General features: G+C 46.8%; 1 protein-coding gene across 1 annotated transcript in view; it reads right to left on the bottom strand.

The window, feature by feature from the left end:
* Window positions 1-20773, bottom strand: part of RND2 (Rho family GTPase 2) — a 178143-nt gene extending 157370 nt beyond the window's left edge. Inside the window, exons 1-2 of the mRNA XM_069237760.1 lie at window positions 20486-20773; window positions 19000-19087 (exon numbers count right to left, since the gene is read on the bottom strand). Of these exons, the coding sequence (XP_069093861.1) occupies window positions 19000-19087; window positions 20486-20626 (229 nt within the window). The 5' untranslated portion in view covers window positions 20627-20773. The remainder of the gene's footprint in view (window positions 1-18999; window positions 19088-20485) is intronic.
* Window positions 20774-21417: the final 644 nt, after the last annotated feature.

The following is a 21417-nucleotide window of genomic DNA, read 5'->3' as shown; positions in this document are numbered from 1 at the left end:
TTCCATAAATTGACAAAACAGGTCTCCAATTAGATATTTCACCAGCTCACAAATGGCGCACAAAGGAGTTTTATTAAGTGCTACTGTTTCACCACTCCCGAACCCCCAGAGCCGACCTGTGAGTTTTTTTTCAGCATAGGTGCCAAATAAACAGAGGGTTTATTTCTGGCATATTTTAAACTCGTAAGCAAAGTGTGATGCAGGTAACTATGGCAACGCCGAAGCCGCCGGTTCGGTGAGGTACTGATGCAGAGATGCAGGAAATTAGGTAGGTTCTGTGCTTCAGTATATGTGCAATGGCTCTTTACTTCAAACAACTTAATGAGCCTGTACAAGTGGGAACCTGTGGTGAGTATTTCAGTGAGTGATCAGAGCAGAGACAGAATTTTAGACTATGTAAAGAACATGGTGTTGCAGCGGGCATATGATTTGTCCAGGACGCTCAATTTATAGAGTGGGGAGTATCTGGGATTAGAAACTAGGTTTCTCGGGTCTGGAGCCAACAGCAGAGTTTTCGAGCTTGTACAGAATTCAAGGTAAAATTGCTATGTTACATTATGTCACCAAGGTTGAAATAGTATAGCACTGGGCTTTTAAAGCACTGTTTTTAGGTGTGATAGTTAAACAGAAGTGAAGGACTTCCTCTCCCAAAACGAAATCGGTTAGTAACTGAAAAACTAACACTTAAGTACTGCGCTATTAGTGACAGAAGTCATCTGCAACCTTAGTCAAAGGAGCCTTTGAATCAATAAAATCGAGTTTAAGAAATGAATACCGGGCATGACAAGGCACCATGGGTTCTGGCCTGTGCAGAGTGTCTTATTAGGAATTCCTGCTCGCCTGATTATATTAGCTTGACAAAAAGCCTAAATCTGTAAATAAGTCTGAAACAAAGGCTGGACACAGGATCAGTGTGGTTAACTAGGACAAGAAACAGAAGAATGAAGCGCCCTTACATTCCAAATGTTATTCTCTGAATTTTGATGAACAATCCAGTGATTTCTGGGAAATGTTGTCCATGTTCAAATTAATGGAACATTTTGAATTAAAGTTCCAGATAACAATGGTTTCTAGAATTAAAAAGTGACTGTAGCAGGGAGTGTGTAGAATATAATGTTGCAAAGTCAAGATGACCAGATATGATTTTACAGGATTGCTTCAGTATAGCGCCACTCACTTTTTAATTTTGTCCTAGGCATTCACTGAGGACTCCACAGTGGCCATCTTGGTCCATCAGGCTTTGTGTCGTTGTAGGCCCACCAGAGGACTCAATTTTTTTGGGACACATTTTCCAGTCCTTCTTGTTTCTTATACTAATTGTCCATGTGTGGCGTTGGACTTCGTCCAATGCTTAACTGATGTGTATTTGCAACTGTTTTGGGTCCTTTTAGACTGTCATAACTTTAGAAGTGCAGTTTGTGAATAGCAATGTACTTAAAATGTTGTGAGTGGGTGTATTAGCATGTCCATCTTTAAGTCCCTCTTTTCTCCTCCCTAACTTACTAGTAAGTATTCCATGTTTTCCAGCCACTGCTTCACCTTCCTCTCACATTTACTACTGCAAAGAAAAGAAAAGAGTGGCAGAGGCAAAGTTTTTGAACAGCATTTTGTAGTACAAGAGTAGTACTATTGTAACACTACTAAACGCACTACAAAGCACAGCTTCTGAATAGGCTCCTCTGTTAATGCTTATGGACCATAGATATAACTATCATTACTGTAACAGGTGCTGTGGTGCCGAGGTCAAGGGATGCGAGGGGCCCACAACACACATATTATGGTTTTCTTTTACTACACAACTCGAGCTAGGAGGAGGGAACATATTCCTTGATTGCATCAGGGCCCATGAACCTTTGCCAAGCCACTGACGTTGACTATTTAATGCTATCCAGGAATGAGACTCAATTGATGATAGACAAATGGAAGACTCAATTTATACTTAAGGATCCACTGATATCAATCAACAGTGAATTAATGGGCCCTTCAAATATTATCCAAGTATCTGATTCAGTTAATATATAAAGGGCTCATAGATTGTATCTAGGGTGAGACTCAATTAATACATCAGGGCCCATTGATGCTAGCCAAAAGTGAGAAGTGAGACTCAATTCATGAAAGCCAGGTACAAGTCTCAATACATAAGAACCTAGTGAAGCTATCCAGGAATGAGACTTAAGTTAATTTAGATGGGCAAATTGAGACCCCGTTCCAAGTGGGGAGACTCAACTAAAGTCTACAGGAACATTGATGCTAGTAGGAGTGTTTATGGGAATTCTGAATTCTGAGACCAATCAACAAAAACATTTTACAGAGCTCTGTGGAACCCTTAAGCCATCAATGCTGTACATTTATTGGTTATGAGACTACTGGTGCTTGCCTGGACCAAAATGCAATTAAGGTCTAGAAGATTATAGCGGCAAGCTAGGAGTGAAATTCCCTAAAGTGTTCCCTGCTGCATTGTTCAAACACCAGTCTGTTCAGCCAAGACTTGTTGGCCAAGCTTTGCGTTTTGAGCATGTGATGCTCATTTGCTTTTCCTAACCTTGGACATTCCCCTATCTCCTCTCCCCATCAAAGCTTGTTTGCAAAATCTGCAACAGGCCAGCTAATGTTTCACTGCTTTTGAAACACTATGAGCCCTTTTAAACAAACACAAGTTAAATACATTGTAGCAATGTCTCAATGACTCTTTTTGTAGGCTTCAACATTTTTTTTTCAAGGGATATAAAAAGAAGGAATGTTATTTTATAGAGACCCTAAACAGCCAAGAAGAAAGTTTGCAACAAAAAATTCAGGTTATCTGCCTCCACGCGGATGTCCACAAACACAAACCAGGAGATTTCACTTTTTGGACCTGGCCCTTTTTGCAGGGTCATCCTACTTAACCTGACCTGTTTTTGTTGGTCTTAGGACCCTGGGCACTTTACCACTGCTAACCAGTGCTAAAGTGCATATGCTCTCTGTCTAAATTGTCTTCGTGATTGGTTTATCCATGATTGGCATATTTGATTTACTGGTAAGTCCCTAATGAAGTGCACAAGAGGTGCCCAGGGCCTGTAAATCAAATACTACAAGTGGGGCTGCAGCATTGATTGTGCCACCAACGGGAGTAGCCCTGTAAACATGTCTCAGACCTGCCACTGCAGTGTCTGTAGGTTTCCATTGCCAGTTCGACCTTGCAAGTGTACCCACTTGCTAGGCCCAAACCTTCCCTTTTACTACATGTAAATCACCCCTAAGGTAGGTCCTAGCTACCCCCATGGGCAGGGTGCTGTGTATCTAAAAGGTAGGACATGTACTGGTGTGTTTTACATGTCCTGATAAAGAAATACTGCCAAATTCGAGTTTTGCTATTGCAAGGCCTATCTTTACCATAGGTTAACATGGGGATTGTTTTTAAATTCCTTTTGGGTGTAATTTCCCATTGGAAGCAGATAGAGATATGGAGCTTGGGGTCTCTGATCTCACAATCTGAAAATACATCTTTTTTGTTGAGTTGTTTTTTAAATTGTCTGATGGAAAATGCAATTTTTTAGAAAGAGGGCATTTTCTTGCTTAACCATTCTGTGCCTCTGCTTGCCTGTGAATTCCACGTCTGGGTCAGACTGACAGTTGGACTGTTTGTGAATTTCCTCTAGACAGTGACACAAGGGGAGCTGAGGTGTGTTCTGCATATCCTGATGAGTCTCCTGGGCTAGAGTGGGGAGGGAGGAGCTGACACCTGCACCCCAAAGGGCTGTATCTGTCCTCACACAATGCAGTCTCCAACCCCCTGGAGTGTGTCTAGTGTCAGGCCTGGGCAAGACATGATCCTGTGAACAACAGAGACTTTCCTTTGAAGTTTGCCAACTTCAAAGGCAGAAATGAGTATAAGTAGTGGATGCAAAACCCCAGACTTTTAGAACACTTCTGTATCAAAAGGAACCTCTGCCAAGGAGAAGAGCTGAAAAGCTGGAGGAGGAGTACTGCCCCTTTGTGGCGTGTGCTTTGCTGGGTTGGCCTGTAGTTGCTGCTTCTGCTTTAAAGAGGACAAAGACTGGACTTTGCTGTGAATCTTGCTTGTGAAGTTTCCCCAAGGAATTGAAGTAGAGCTCACCTCCTGTTGGAAGTCTCAGGGATATGAAAGACGTCAGATTAATCTGCCTACAGCAGTAACTAAGTGTTTTGTGATGCCACAGAAGAACCCCCCCATGCCACCGTCGAAGACGCCAATGCCTGCACCGTGACCTGATTATGCAGCACAGTGCCGTGCCCCACTTCACACCACAACCCTGAACTCACAGACACTGCCACCTGATGCCATCACCGAGCTGTTGCTTGCACCGTGACCTGTGGGCTCTATTGCCTTGTTCACACCGCAGCCTTGGTATCCCTGGTGGCACCGCTCTACACTGACGCCGATGCCTCTGCCTGCACCAGGGCCTGAGGACACCCCTTGTGAGGTACACGGAGCACCACCCGCACCGCAGCCCCAGTCCACCTACACCTGAGCCATCGGCTCTGGCATCATCAACAACCCCATGTCTGCACCACGACCCGTGGGTGCCACACAGAGCTCGCCCTGAGTCATTCCGCTGCCTTGAGCCTACAGATGACAGGAGCTTCAGCAATGATGGTGACACTGCCTTCACCATGACCTGGAGACCCGCACATCTCACGGTCTGCTTCACACCGCAGCCCTGGTCTTACAGACGACATAGGATGCCATCACCGAGTCGCTGCCTGCACCATGACCTGTGGGCACTGCACATTGCATCGTCCCACTTCGCACCAGGACCCCGACGCCATCAATGCCAGCTCCCTTGACTTCGTCATCTGCTCGGAGTTCAATCTGCAATGCGTGTGACTTCAAGGGCCTGATGACCCCTGCATGGACCTCTGGAACCGACGCCCGCTGACGCCTGCCGACGCCAGCAACACCGCACTCCGGAGCTCATTGTGAGGATCACAATGCCCTACATTTCCAAGGTACTGTTTGCAGGTCTTCGCAACACCGTAGCTGGCCCGCAATGCCGCTGTCAGCTTGAACTGTTGGATTTGTTGTTCACAATGCCGTGATAGCCCCAGACGGAGCTATCAACTTCAAGGAACTGTATTTTTAAGTTAGTTCTTGCAAAATTCATATCTTTATTACTGTATGTTCGATTTTTCTCATTTTGGTCTTGGTTTACAGAGATAAATATTGGCTATTTTTCTTTTCTAAAATGAAATGTTGTGTACTTTTGTAGTGTTTTCACTGTAGTACTGTGTGTTATGTGCAAATACTTTATACATTGCTTCTGGGATAAGCCTGAATGCTTGTGTCAAGCTACCAAGGGAGTGAGCAGGGGTTATCTGAGCTGGGTATCTCCCTTACCCTGACTAGAGAGAGGGTCCCTACTTGGACAGGATATGAACTGACTGCCAACTTGAGATCCCATTTTTAACATCACCCCTCAAAGAAGAGATCAATGTATAAAGAGTCATTTCTAATGTAGGATGTTTTTTGTGGGGAAAAAGCAAAAAAAAATTAACTTTTCATGACATTTTAATGGAGGCAGTGAGTGAGACTAGGGCACACATGACATGGGTGGTAGTGTGACCATGGCTAAAAATTACCATTAGGCTATCTCTAGGCTACCTCCACTTTTCAGGCTTGCTCTAAACTTATTCCAGCCTAACAAGAGGGTTCTGGCTTGTGAGCCAGAAATCCATTTTTCAGTCATGGTCTTTCATAGGAAATTCTTATGTGCTCCTGAAGCAGTATTGTTGGTTCAATTCAATTGAGCCAGTCGCACTAACACACCTGATAACAGGAATTTTGTATAAAAAAGACCCAGAGAAGCCAGAAAGATGTCTTACCAATGATGGCCAGTCATAGAGTGGGTTATTGGAAATTGGGACCATATAGACAGGACTGTAAATGCGTAGTGCTGTCAGGGCAGGACATAGACACAAGATAACAGAACATCAACAAAGCATGTTCTTAGGACAAAATATGAGGCGATCAGGACATATGACCGAGAAGCAGCTTGGCTAGATTGGCCATGTATTCCTTCAGTCCTTCCCCTGGGAGACTGCAGCTATTGGAAGCCTGTCTCTGAAGGTCGAAGGCTGCTACCTCTCTCTCCATGTCACCGGGGCTTACGACAGTGGGCACAGCATGGAGAAGAAATGGAACAAAAGATAGGAAAGAAAGAGAAAGGAAAGAAAGAAAGAGATAAGAGCGGAGTGGTGGGGCTGGTTTGAACAACTGAGCAGAGGCAAGTTCCAATACGTTTGCCAGGGCCGACATGGTTCCCAGTCTGGCCATTCCAAGACAAACGGTGTAAAGAGCTCTGTGAAATAAACTTTGATTGTGGAGGACAATTCTATATCGTGCAGGTGGCTTACGCCGCACAGTACTGCCTAAGCTATTCATTTCGATACCTACTGTACCTACCAGAACAGGCAGACAACAGGTAACAGGAGTTAAGTAGATCTCTCGGTAGGTGGCAAAATTGCACATGTAGGATTAGACTCTCAAAACAACTGGCCCAATGGGGAGACAAGAAATGTTAAAAAGTCTTAAAGTGGTCTTCAAATGTACAGCTCAAGATTTACCTTTCGCCACATGGGGTCCACATCATGAGGCACTGGGTCCCCTATTAATTCTGATTCCCGACCCCTCCTCTTATGGTCACTTGAAATTGACAAACACAGCTTTTGTATTTGTCAATGCTCTGTCTCATCAGATAACCTGGTTTGAAAGGGTTCTCTTTGCTGATTGATTAGCTGCAGCCCTCTTGTCCCCCTTCACGCCTCCTTTGTTCACTCTGCATTCTTTTCAAAGACATGTATTCACATGGTACCCCAGGTTTCTCTGCTGGCTACAAAGTGTTGGGATTTTGTTTACCACGGCTTGTAAAGATCTATCTGTTATGAACCTGATCCACTTAAGTAAATTTGTCTAAATAATAATATATGGCTTCTATGGGACAATGTAACCCAAATGCGAATTCTAGGCGACATCATTTGCATTCCATTTCATAAGCGCAGCAGCAAAGCCGAGTGGATGACAGCAGCGAGCCCAGGGCTTCAGCAAATGTCTCAAGACCTGTGGATACCACCTTGCACCTCATATAATTATCAACTGACATCACCCATCAGCTCCAGGCGGCAATTACCTTCATGTCCAGTCCAAAGCATTATCCCAAATGGTTCGCGCCAGCAACGATACACATTATGACAGTAACAGCGTTGCTTAGGTCAGCTTGCATACCCTTTCAGAGTCTCTAACAGCTTCAGCAACCATCTAATTGCCAGGAAAAATCAATAAGGAGTCTTCTGAGCTTGAGTAGCTTTACAAACCTCTGGAGGGCAAGAAAGTAACTGTGCTCAGGTCTTCCGGTACAACTGAGCATGGAGCAACAATTATAGTGGGTTGGCTTATCTCGCTTTATCACTCTCCATCATTCTACTTACTAATTTAAGGGTCTCTAGCTAGATCCGGAAAGGCCAGATCCATGTCACATTTTCAAGATAACCACTAGCTGTGTCAATCAGCTGTCTTTTGATTCTCTTTTAGCAAATCCACCCTGAGCACTGATATGGATCCTGCCTTGCTGGACCTCGTCGACAACCCTGAACTAAATCCCCTATCCTTTCATCGGATTGGTATTTCTGTAAATTTAGAGTGAACTCTGTAGTTCAGAGCATTCCATTTCTGTCTGCCTGATTGCTAGCAGAGCCTTTAAAGATAGAAACAACATGGGGTGTGCGGGGGTCGCTTAACAAAGAAAGTTGGAAAATTATGAGTGGAGATCTCCAACCAGAAGTAATTTTCTGACTTTCTGGAATTCACAAACGTTCCCAGGAAAATGCCAGGAAAGCTGCACCAGACATTGGTTTTCAGCCATACTTCAGGGAAGCCCCGCATGATATTCCGAGCTGGATCCTAGGCACCTGTGTGGCGATCGCCATAATGCAGAACAAAACACAATGGTAATAGGATCTCCTCTACAAAGCATATTTTTTTTCTGCTTGGGAAATATACACCCCCTTCAAATCTGGGGGTGATCCACTACCCTTCCCACACTAGAAGCTTTGTGCTGGGGCCGATTTCTGATCCTTTCAGTGGTGGAAAGGGGATGAATCTGAGCTTGGGAACACATTTAAGGATGTTCCCAACTTTCCAAAGTAGACTCCTCACTGGAATGGCCACTTTCCCACCTCTTCAGGGTGATTCATGACTGCAGAGATGTCTGCACTAGTAACGGAGATTGCAGCACCCATAAATGGGTTTACACCTGACACGAATCCCTTTGTAAATTTGTGGAATGCGCAGAGAAGGTAAATTCAGTCGTAAGCGTACCTCTATACAGGGAAACAGTCAGTCCAGCTCCAGCCAGCTCCTTCTATGCTGCTTCCTTTCTTTGGACAAAGACAGGAATTCTGCCACCTTGCTCATTGTGGCAGCAAAGAATAACTTTCGCTTTAGAACTCCCCTTTCTAAGAGGGCAGCAGGTAGCTGAAAAAGCAGAGAGATGAATCCCACAATACACTAATGGCTCTCATCCTGCTCAACTGGAGCAATTAGCTGTCCTGGAAACAGCAGTCACACCTCCCATCAGGGCAGGATGAAAAGAGGGTCCTTTTGAATCGAAATTGAGAACAAAATCCAAGTGCCACTTGAAATGCATTGAGAAGAATGGATCCTTTTTTAGAACAGAAAAAATGGAAAAAAATATATGCACAAAAATATAAACAACTCAAGCTCTCAAGTCTGAGCTCTGACCTTAGTAAAAAAAAGGGCCGCTGGGAGACATGTTTTGGAGGTTTGATTTCTTAGTTTAATATTGCTTTTTTGAAAGCTTGGTGAACACATAAAAAACAAAATCCATCCCCAAACGCCTGCAGCTTAAAGCATTGCCTTGCACAGCAGTATTTCACCGAGAAGCAGAAGGTTTGTGAAGCTGACTGGTGACCTCTACCTGCACAACAAAAAACATAATGAGGAAATTTGTGTTTTTTCTGACTAAGAGCTGCAGTCAAAGGGAATGAATGGAAACCCAAATGAATGGATCTGGCAGGCAAACCAGAGGCATACTTCAATGTGCGTTTTCTCTCCAGAGAGAGGAGGCATGCGATAAAACAGGCCCCCGTTCTTCAATGTGCTGTAGCGCAAACTTCTAAGGATCCCTAGCACCGGTTGCCACTGCTTTAACATGCATCAGAGCGAAGTTCCTTCCACCTTCTGCACCAGTACAAATCAGATAATATATGTTCACTGGCAACCACCCAGCACCTATCTTTGTAACCTTGTTTCTTTCAGGGTACACATTCATTGACGACATATCTAGCGCCCTTTAGCTCGAATGAATCCACCGAAAGTACGCGATGCAGCAATGTTTCTTGCATCATGATATCAATCATTATAACAAAATATACATTAGTCTGCGATTCTTCTCCCAACCCCATCTATCAACATTTTGCTTAAAAATGCACATTAATTGACGACTCTGCTTACTTCTTTGTGACTGCAGAGACATTTATCAAGGCAAGCTTACATGAACGATAGGACAACCAAATGATGAACTTGCAATCAACACAGAGAGAAGCCAGATAAGGGAAGAAATGTTTTTTAAAAAACAAGGGCTAATAGGCTTGGGACCACTTAATAGTAATCCCCAAAGCAAATTGGAGGTAGCTAATTTGGATAACAAACCTGAAAATGCAAATATACCCAGCTAATTAAAGAGTTTCAATCCTTCAGGGTGACAGGCGCCAAAAGGGTTCACCAGTTTTTTTTTTTTTTGTTTTTTTTTTTTTTTGGAGAGGGGGAGAGTCTGTTAGAGGTCTTGTGGAATCATTTACATAATTTTACAAAGACTTTAGACAGCCCTTTGACCCGACCCTAACCATGCAGCATCTAATGGTTACAGTTTGCAGTCAGGTTCCAGCAGATTATTTTGTGTTGGTGTCGGTTCTGTCAGTGGAAAATTGTGGTACTCACGCAGACTGTGAGTTTATCAGACCACCACCGACTAGTGTGCTCTTGTCCCACCCCATCAACCATGAAAAACTCATAGGCGACCGCACAGAAAACTGAAGCACTGGTTGGTTGGAAGAGCTTTGCTTGCTAAAACCACCCTCCTAGCTGACCCCACCCGCCACCACCTAGCTGATGACAATGAGCTGACTGGTTGCACAGAAACGCCAGGCTCACCATATCCTGCTACCTGGTTGGGCTGTTGGCAGTAATATTGGGTTGTAAGACATTTTAGGTAATTTGTATTTTTTCGGCAATGGTCCTTAAACCGTCTTCCATATGCCTCAAAGAACTGGCCTGTCATGTCTGCAGCGAGTTGTTTTTCAGCTTCTTATAATTTCCCATGACAAATTCATTTGATTCGGTAAAATAAATAAATAAATAAATAAAAGAACAAAGGGGCTACCTGAACTCTAAGAAATCCCTGGGTGAGAAGCTTTAAACGGTATCAGTAGTGCGCATGGAAGTAATCATTCATTTCTAGCAGCACCTTCAATCCACACTGCTAGCCATAATCTGCTAACCTTAAGGCGCTTTCATTCTTGTGCCCACAACAAAATCCTATGTCTGACAAAGGTGGCAAAGTATCTCAGTGGGTCAAGTACCTGCTGGTAATATCCGTGTGCATTACATCTTGGCGGGTTCACTGCCTTGGCTAATAGTTAGATGTATCATTTACAGCGCTGTAAAGCTGCTGGGTGCGGCAGTAAGCACTGTAAGAGCACTATAGTGTTGTAAAGAAAGTACCAAAATACTCACCTTAGTGAGCCCCACGGGCAGCCAAGGGCTATGTGGATAGTCTGGTTTCTGGTGAACTTGGCTGCAGCACTTAAACTCACAATAACGAGTTAAAGTGAGCACTGATAGGAATGCGGGAGGGGTCCACTCCCTTCCCCCACATGTGACCCCCTTCAGGCTCATTCTACTAAACAAGGGGTTTCAAGCCACACCCACGTGTTTCTACCGCCAGCACTGACAGTTTCCACTGTTTGCTCTGTGGGGTGGTGGGGACTTGTGAGGCCAAACCTATGCAGGCAAATGTGAAACTACAATTCACAAAATCCAAAGCGCTAGATCTAAAAGATGCGACTGGCTAAAGGTGACGCACATTGGATGCTACAGCCACTTGTTTGTCTGGTTTTGGACGAACATACAAACAGGACTTGTCAGCTGATCAGGACCAGGCCCAGTCTCACCCAGCTTGCCCATTCACATCTGCCCGGTAGCCTCAAACCATGTGTGAAGCCTCCCGCTCATCTTGAGTTTTCAGCCAACAGCGCTTTGCATTTTGGGATCTTTAAATGTACTGTTGCACAAAGCCAAACTAGAAATGACCGTAGGCAGGCTGTTCTTGGCTAAAACAAGTGAGATTGGTTAATTCAGCAGTTCTGACTTTATCTCCCTTCTCTCGGTGCTACCGACATAGTCTCCAGTTTAACCCTTGTTTTTGAGAACAACGTGGCCTTGTACATATAAGGTTAGTTCTAATCCCCTGAATTACTCTCAGCTGTTTGCCAGTCTGTGCCCTGGTTTGTGAAACAGCTTAGAAGGTTGAGCGCAGGCTGCAGAGATCTACGTGTGACATCGTCTAAAGAGTGATTCTCAGCAGGAAAACCTTTACGACAAAACCTAAATTGTCAGTTATTTATATAGCATTTCATACCACCACTACGCCTGTTTTTTTGCCATTAATTGTTTGGATACCTTGTAGAAAAGGACATGAAATATTGTTCCCAAAGTCACACATGGTCGTCAGTTGAGCGAGCCACGATTGAATCCCAAGTCTGTTAGATTCGCAACAGGTTTTAGCCACCAGAGCACACTGTTGGCACAATAACTACCACCTTAATAATTTATATTGACTTCTAGTAGTCCAGCGTCAAGAGAAAAATATTAGCTTGTACTGAGCGCCATGAAGCCAATATTATCTTTCAGTAAATTGTCAAACTTTGTTTTTGCAAACTTGTCATTGTGCTTTCTTATTTATAAACTTAGGACTGCAAATACCAGAATTCAAAGTGTAACCCAGGACTGGGTGAGAGACAGCTTGAGACCCCTGCTTCGGACTCCACTCTTTCACGCACTTGACTGCTGCTGGTGTTACTGCCTGGGTGGAAACTCCCACGGTGCAATATTGAACAGTGTAGCTTTTGAATAGACACTCGATAGGCCTGATACCAGATCCCTGCCAGCCAGGGGTGATGCCTGGCATCGGCTGCAGCACAGGAATGCAGCCAATCATTTGTACATTGGTCTATGAGGAAACGAGATGAATTACAGGGAGGCTGATGGGGCTGGGGCAGCCAGACAGGCCAAGGTGCCTTTGAGAGCGCTTAGACACGCAAGGGCAGTGAATGGGCATCGAGTGACCAAAATGCCTGCGTTAATGGAAGTGCCAGCACGCACCCCTCCCCACATAGGGTTGATCCACTGTCCCAGCAGTAGCCCCTTAAAATACTTTTATCTGCTGCTCAAACCTTAGGAGAAGTGCAAGGAACAGGGAACTGGGTGTAAATTATACCTCCGGCTGCTCCTTTCAAGACCCCAGAGACTTCAAAGGAAGCGAAGAACAAGCACAAAACAAAAAGCCTTGATTCATTCATTCAGCTGCCACCCGTGGTGGCCCCCAGTTGGTATCCACGGGCCAGTTCCACTGAAGGATGAGCCAGTCACACGCTGGTCAGTCCCCCTGAACAACAGCAGACCGAAGGAGCAGAGAGTCACACGTCAGAGCAGGACATCTGAACAGGGGCGTAACGCAGGCCCCTTCAGCACACGCGGTCCGACCGTTCGAGGGGGCCCCAACACTTAAAGGGGGCCCCCTATTCGGCCAAAGGCCAACTAATAGCTTCAAGATACAGGAGACTCGGGAGCCCTTCATCAGATCCTGCAAAAGTGGAGGACACCATTTTGTGCTGCGCCGCCGCATCTGAAAGGCCAGTAGGGTTGGAGAGGATACGGGCAAACACCCTGTTCAGGCAGACAGCTTTCAGGCAGGAACTTCTGGGGGCGGAGGGGGGCGAATTGGGCATATTCAATCTCATAACTCACTGTCTGGCCTTGTTCCGAGCTGGGACTGCTTTATAGTTGGGTTATTTTGGAGGATCCACCCATCAGTAAATCAGGTCCCTGGACTGGGAATGTCTCCATGTCCCTCTAGGCCTCCCCTGTCACACAGAGTGCCTGCTACTGGACACCTGCGCATCATGTACTCCCTGGCGGGGCCTCGTGTCTGCACCGCCGGCTCTCCCGCCACAATCCGAGTCAAGAGCTTCACAGGAAGCTGCGGCGGCACCGACTGCCCGATTAAAATATCTGTTTGCCGGTTCGGGGATTATAATAAAAAATAAGGACTGCCTGCGCGCGGAGGGCCGCCTTTGTTCTGGGGCCGTGGCTTTGTGTGGCACATTCCTCTCAGAGGAGAGGTCCTACCCCGGGCTCAGGCTGGAATGACAGAAAACAAGTTTGCTCATCTTCTCAGAGAGCATGTCTGACGGCGCATCTCATGTGAACCAGGTATGGGGTTACCAGGTGACTGCGTCAACGCGAACACGGCCTGCCAGGCCCAGATTTTCATTTTAGCACCTCCACACTTGCACTGCGGGTCGTTCATTCTCGAAGCACTGAAACTACAGCTCACACAATGCAATAGCTGTTCATATGGACGTCTAAAAATACAACTTATGCTCGGCGCAATACAATCGTTCGGACCCTAACCCCGCTTTAGAGAAGGCATTGTTTTGGTCTAGCACACAGCAGCGGAATGAACGGACTCTTGGCGCTTTGAATAACAGAAGTTCTAACACCACAGCAATAGACCTAGAAAGAATGCACATCTTGGTCAGGCCTGCTGGGATTCTAGCTTGTGGCCACAGTATTTTAGAAACATAGGTTTCTGCTGCAGGTGCGCGGCCGCACTGAGCTATCTTAATGGCGTCTACTCCCTTGGAACTCATGCTTCAAGCAATTTTCTATGCTCAGCTACTCCTAAGCGACTTTTATTCATTTTGAAACGCACAAAACATGCAAAGATCTATTTCTTCCTTTCCCTTTACTACCCCATACCTCCCCCCACATCTCACTCGAGGAGGAGCGTCCATCGCGTTGTTGTGTGAGCGCCGGAGTTCTTACACAGTCCCTACCTAGTGCTCTACCCATCGGCTAACCCCCAGGACACGGAGTATTCATGTATTTACACAGGTTCTACCCTCGGCAGTGTCTGTGCTGAACAGAGCTGCGTTCAGACACAACTCGCAGCCCTCGATACATAATGCATAAGCCTTTAAGGCACCGGCGTGTTTGCTTCACTAAAATGCAATAATAAATATCTCCTCGGTTTGTGGAATCAACGGCGTAGAACACCTCCCCCGACCCTGTCCCCCCACCTCCCCACCCCCCTCGCCCGGTCCCGGCTTTAACCACGCGCCTCTTTGCTAGGGGCTTGGACGTTAATATACATAACGCAGGCTCTGATATTGAGTTTGCTGGCCACAAAGCGCCAATATTAGGTGGTACGGTTACCCCGCATACGCGCTACTCATTTTATCGACTTTGGAAGTATGAAAGGCTGAGTTGACCCTTTTCACTTCCTCTCATGCGCTCTTTGTAGATTTCATCCAGCACCTGCAAACCCTACTTAGCTATTAGACCAAATGGGGAAAGAAAAATTCGTGCAGTTACCTGCTTCCTACCGACAGTTTCAAAAGCTTCTGCGGCTCACAAGTGTGGCAGCGCCGCAGATCAGTACTGAGCCCAAGCAGCATAGCGGCCCCACAGTCAAGTTACCACCCGCACCCCTCTCCTGGAACAGCCGATCACCCCTGAAGAGCATTTTCTGTTACTACCACATCCAAAAGTAATAGCAGGCCTGCGGAGAAGCGCCAGTGCTGTTCAACTGAGCATATATGAACCCTGCTGAGAAGTGACCGACCTGGCCAACTGAGTATACATGAACTTCGCTCAGAAGTGTCAGTACTGTTCAACTGAGTATACAAGAAACCACCTGAGAAGTGAAAGTACTGTTCAACTGAGTATATATGAACCCTGCTGAGAAGTGCCAGTTCTGTTCAACTGAGTATATATGAACCTTGATGAGAAGTGCCAGTGCTATTTAACTGAGTTTATATATGAACCCTGCTGAGACGTGCCAGTTCTGTTCAACTGAGTATATTTGAACCTTGATGAGAAGTGCCAGTGCTGTTCAACTGAGTATATATGAACCTTGATGAGAAGTGCCAGTGCTGTTCAACTGAGTATATATGAACCTTGAAGAGAAGTGCCAGTGCTGTTCAACTGAGTATATATGAACCTTGATGAGAAGTGCCAGTGCTGTTCAACTGAGTTTATATATGAACCCTGCTGAGAAGTGCCAGTTCTGTTCAACTGAGTATATATGAACCTTGATGAGAAGTGCCAGTGCTGTTCAACTGAGTATATATGAACCTTGATGAGAAGTGCCAGTGCTGTTCAACTGAGTATATATGAACCTTGATGAGAAGTGCCAGTGCTGTTCAACTGAGTATATATGAACCTTGATGAGAAGTGCCAGTGCTGTTCAACTGAGTTTATATATGAACCCTGCTGAGAAGTGCCAGTTCTGTTCAACTGAGTATATATGAACCTTGATGAGAAGTGCCAGTGCTGTTCGACTGACTTTATATATGAACCCTGCTGAGAAGTGCCAGTTCTGTTCAACTGAGTATATATGAACCCTGATGAGAAGTGCCAGTGCTGTTCAACTGAGTATATATGAACCCTGCTGAGAAGTGCCAGTGCTGTTCAATTGAGTATATATGAAACCTGCTGAGAAGTGCCAGTGCTGTTCAACTGAGTATATATGAACCCTGCTGAGAAGTGCCAGTGCTGTTCAACTGAGTATATATGAACCTTGAAGAGAAGTGCCAGTGCTGTTCAACTGAGTATATATGAACCTTGATGAGAAGTGCCAGTGCTGTTCAACTGAGTTTATATATGAACCCTGCTGAGAAGTGCCATTTCTGTTCAACTGAGTATATATGAACCCTGCTGAGAAGTACCAGTGCTGTTCAACTGAGTACATATGAACGCTGTTGAGAAAAGCCAGTAAGTAGACAGTGGTTATATGCAAATATACCTTGGTAAGAAGTGCCGTTACTACCCCTGTAAAAACGCCACAGCCATGCTGAGAAGTACCAGAGCTAAAGAATAAGACAAACCAACCATAAGAAGTGTCATTACTTTCTCGTTTAATACAAAGTAACCCTGCAGTGACGCAATGGTATTTTCCGTTTAAATGTACATAAGCACCGCTGGGAAGTGCCAGTACCAAAACATTAGATAAAAGAGCCATGGGAAGTACCATTATTTTCACGTAAGAAGCGTGTGAGCTCTGCCAAGAGATGTCATTACACAGCCAAAGCCTCGGAATACCGGTCCTAAGAAATGCATGTAATGGCTGACTTAAAGTGCAGCGACCCCGATGAGAAGCAGTGACACGGTGTCGTCATCGCAGAGAAGCGCCATCTGTGGCGTCACACGTGGAAGTGCCGGCACTCTTCCTAAAACTGAAGTGCGGTGTTCAGATATAATCAGCGGCTGTCCTCTTAAAAACATCCCAATTATAGGATCTACTTCCGCTGTAGGCCGCGCGTCCCCGGAAGTAGTGAAGCATCTTTCACTTGTGGTCTAACAGCTTCCTTGGTTTACCTCCGAGTTCCACTCACAGTACCAGCATGGGCGAGGGTCGGGCAGGGTGCCTTGCATGGGCCTTATCAGAGGCTACGCCTACTGAGCCACGGTCGCCATGAAAAGCACAGTTGTAGGTGCAGGCGCCGGTCCTCCCGCAGGCGCCCGTGCCACAGAAGCAGCAGTGGAGAGAAAAGCAGCCCAGTCCCCAGGCCTCCGTCTTCAGGCCTCGCACTATTTTGGATGCTAGTCCTGTATTGCTGTGTTCCTTGAAATCCATCATCACTGTGCGTGTTCGAAGAGCCAGGGCCAGTTGTCTACATGAGTAAAAAATCTCTAATCTTTGACCACTCAAATTTCCCAGTCCCACGCATGAGTAGCCCATCTATGACTACAAGTCCCAAAATGCAAAGTGAAAGGCACCCTGGAGGAGGTACTCAACATGGATGTATGTAACTGGGCAGCTCTATGTGACATGAGGCACACATCAGCCTGCACTTGGTACCGCTGCAGGATCGCTTGTAGGTATGGAGGGTTGCTTTCAATAATACACATTCTGATGGGGGAGGAGTTTTGGACTCTGGTTTAGGGCAGAAGACATGGGGAAAGGGTGGCCTATGGCAGACCGCGGGCCTACCCTTCCTGAGAGTTCCAAGTTTCTCAGAGTCCTGCGTGACTGATTATTCACACTGGGGTTTTGTTATTCCCACTCTGGTACCTGTATTGTGCATTCAAATGTACTACAAATGCCTAATTACAAAGGCAAGCATGGACTGACCAAGCACTGAGGAATGGAATGAAAAGGTGAGCTCTGGGCCACACTTTAATAGAGCTTTCTCACAACACAGTGCCTTCTTTACAGAAGACACACATACACTCGATCCAGTGTCACCCACAATATACAATCTGAGGAACATATGGCTTCCTTAGACGACTCTCCTGGTGGAGCAACTAACAATAATTCCATATACCCCGCCCCATACCCTCACACACCTCATCAGACACGTGCTACCCCAATGAGACAATAATCCTGTAATTCAGCAGTTAAAGTTCGGCCAGAAACATCTTCGAGCCACAGGAAGCATCGCTCTCCCGCCCCCCCCCCCCCCCTCCCCCCCCAGCAGCCAGGTACTGGGCCCCAGGCCACACGTGTATGACATCACGTGACTGGTTCCCCTAACACGACTGATGTAACACACAAGTACAAGTCCCTGCATGCACGGGACTAATGGATGAAAACTCGAAATCTGGACTCGGACTGAAAGGCAGTGACATGCTGACAGTTGAGCATCTGGTAGAGCGAGGCCCTGGAGAGGAGAGGCCTGGGGGTCAGAGGGGTACGACCTCTGCCCCCCAGAGCACACAGTGGATGCCGGGTGCAAACATGACTCAGTGGAGATGCCAAGGGGCGCAGTAAAGCGTGACAGAGGCCAACAGGTTGGGCTTTCAGATGAGTCCAGGCCTAAGGTCTCAACACCCAAAGCGCCTTTGGCGAAGCAGCAAGGCTGAGGCGGTCACTTGTAATGGGGCCACTTTGTAGCTGCTATGGCCAAAACGTTCTACTATCTCTGCAGGGGTGAACACAGCACACATGTGTCATGCTCTAACGACACGTCCTGTTAATGCAGGTAAATGTGGGGTGAGAGGAATGGGAAGGGGCTGGGATAGAACAGACCCTAAAGGTCTCTTTCTGTTGACATATGTACATCCACTAACGTGTGTATACACGAGGGATAATTGCCCTCTGTGCCCACCGTCTTTGTGTTAAGCCCCCAAGCTAAAAACCTCGTGTGTACTCTTGAGGTGAATGTGCTCCATTCGACAGTTCTGTGTGTACAACTTCCAGATGCCCCCTCCCCCTCGTGGGTGTGCAAGTGTTCTGCATGCCATTGTTTTTGTGGACAACTCCCAGGGCCCCGGATGAACCTGTATACAGTAGGGCTGATGGCAGCTGCCTTTCTACATTCCAGTGTCCGTGCTCATCCCCCGGGGTGCCACGTCACATGGGCACCGTCTATGTGTAAAACTAGGAGCTTCCTGGTATATTCAATGCATTGATATCTTCATATCAAAGGCTCGGTTTAGCCCCTTCTATCCTAGTAGTGTACTGTTGGGAGAGGTGCCATAAGAGGGGCTCTTAAACTGTCATATCACAGTAATAAACCGGGTGCTGGTTCAGAAAGGCATCCCCTTTCCTGTCAGTATCCGTTTAGGGACACGCTGGGTACGCGCAAACACCGGAAGTTAACTGCCGCCTTGGCTGAAGCACAGGGCAGCCATGACACTCTGGGGCTGCCGCCATGACAGAAGGCCGGGCGCTCTCTTACCTGAGGTGTCCCACATGTTCAGCTCTATCCGCTGCTTCTCAATCTCAAAGCTCGCTGTGTAGTTCTCAAAGACCGTGGGCACGTAATTCTGAAAGACAGATGTGACAGCAACTGCGAGTTAGTATCGCCACGCAGAGGGGGGCGACAATTGTTAGTTTCCGTTTTGTTAAACATTATCAAGGCATGTTCATTTGCGGAATTAAAGACATAATGATTGTTTTTTAATGAAATCATAGCGTTTACTGCGGAAGGCGTCCAGCTTGAAGCGCCCTAACTAATAACTGCCAATGTAATCCCACTTCGGCGGCACTCCGTTTATCCAAGTGCCGTTACCATCCAACTTTATTGTCACTTAGTTTATCAAAGTGCTATTAAAACACCACTTTAGCCGTATTTAGTTTATCGACCTTGGGAGGATGAAGAGCAATGGAGACACCAAGCTGTATTTGAGACTGTGAACTGCATGTTCCACACAGTCACGACAGCAGGTTCTTTATCCCACTAACCTAGCGCATCAGCCTCACTTTGGAGCGAGGCTTTGTCTATATTGTTATACAACGTACGTATATAGCCCTCGCCATAAACAGACCACACAAAGAGATGGTTGTCGCCGGCACATTACCGTCTGAAAGGAAAGTTACGACCCTGCACCATCTGTGTGGGCCAAATAAACCCTTTGTCCATTTTCAGGTGGCCCCAGACTCTCTAATTTCCCCGAAAACCTAACTCTGACTCTCTCAGACTCAGAATGTGCTCTGCGGACGGCGCCTAAAGTTGATTCATTTCGCACCGTGTGCGCTATACGTACTACACAATAGAAAAACCTATTGCACTCGAGTGGCGGAAGAACACCAAATGTCGCTCACCTATGCAACTGTTGGGTGACAGGGAGGACTGTTTGGCTTGTCCGCTGGTTTCCACGCATGCAGAAAAAGTCATGCAACTTTTTAAGGTAGCAAACTACTAATGTGAGCATTTCTATTTTGATTAAAACAGACATTCAGTGCAGTCTGTGCAGTATCTATGTTCCTACTGTTTCGCCCACAAGGGCTCTGAAACAGCTGTCAGCTGCATTTAACAATATGTCAAAGAAAGACATCTGGAAGCCAAGCAAAGGCGCATTGTTTATATGTAATACTCATCTCTGGGCCAGGCTGTTCCTAGCGGTAGCATTTTTAGTCTTCTACTGAAAACGAACTGCCCAGGAACATACACTTTTAAATAAGTGCGTGAGCCGGGAATGGGATGAACGCCTCGTGGTTCCACGGTGGGGGTAGTTAGGCGCTACATCACATCGCGTGGCACTTGTGTGTGTGTGTTCAGATGGGACGGGCGGTGACAGGTCTCCCACATAGCGCAGCCTTATGAGTTTCAAGATTCTAGTGCCCCGACAGCGGTCAGTGCCCAAAAGTGATTCCGTTCCCAGTGTGCGCTGTATAAACTCCCACAACAAGACACAGGCTGGCACCACCATCCTGGTACTGACCTCGGGGTAGCAGTCCTTGGCGAAGACGTGCAGCAGGGCTGTTTTCCCGCACTGGGTGTCGCCCACCACCACGATCTTGCAGCGGGCTATTTGGCTCTCCATGGTCTTCCCGGAAGGCTGCTTGCGGTGCCCTGCCTTCATTGGCAGCCCCTGGGGTTTCTGGAGATGGTGCCCCGTGAGTCCGCTGGTGCAGCGCCCACCAGTCCACACGCCGCCCTGCCTGCCCACACTGGTCCTGCCCGCCGTCCTCAACTCCCCAGCATTGTACAGCGCCCACTGCCAGGCACTTTTCATCAAACGAGACAATCAGGTAGCCCCGCCCACAAGTCCCTCACGCCAACCGGTAACAAGACTGGGAGGTGTATTTGCATAAAAGGCGGGGCGAGGGCTATGAGCCGGATTCAAGACGGGCGAGCTGAGTGCCAGAGTGAGAAGCAGCAGCTCATAGCAGTCCTGCTGTCGGTAGTGGCGCGGTGTTGCTGCCTATGGTATTGTTGTGGGGCAGTTTGTGCTCGAGGTGTTCTTGCGTGCTGCTGGTATACTTCTGCTGCTAGTGTGGGAGCCGCTGCTTCAGTCTGCTAGTGTAGTGCTAGAACTGGTGTTGCTGATGAGGCTCCTGCTGAGGGTTAGGAGGCGCTTCAGTTGCTCTGTTTAAGGCAGTCCTGCTGATGTCGCTGCTTCCGTTAATGGTGCTGCAGCCAGGGCTTGTGGCGGTGCTGCTTGAGGGCACTGGGCTTGTGTCTGGTGGCTGGGAGTTGCTACTGCTGGTTTGGTTACTGGTGGTTGTGGTGGTGGCTTTGCTGCTCATAGTTGTAGCGCCGCTGCTAAGACTGGGGCTGCTACTGAGGGGGTAATGAGGTACTGCCGCTGCTTCCGTTGATGACAGCACTCTTGCTACTGCTAGTCGAGCTGCTGCTGGTAGTGATATTGCT

Source organism: Pleurodeles waltl, chromosome 6, assembly GCF_031143425.1.
Source record: "Pleurodeles waltl isolate 20211129_DDA chromosome 6, aPleWal1.hap1.20221129, whole genome shotgun sequence".
NCBI lineage: Eukaryota > Metazoa > Chordata > Amphibia > Caudata > Salamandridae > Pleurodeles > Pleurodeles waltl.
This window is presented reverse-complemented; position numbering and strand designations above follow the sequence as displayed.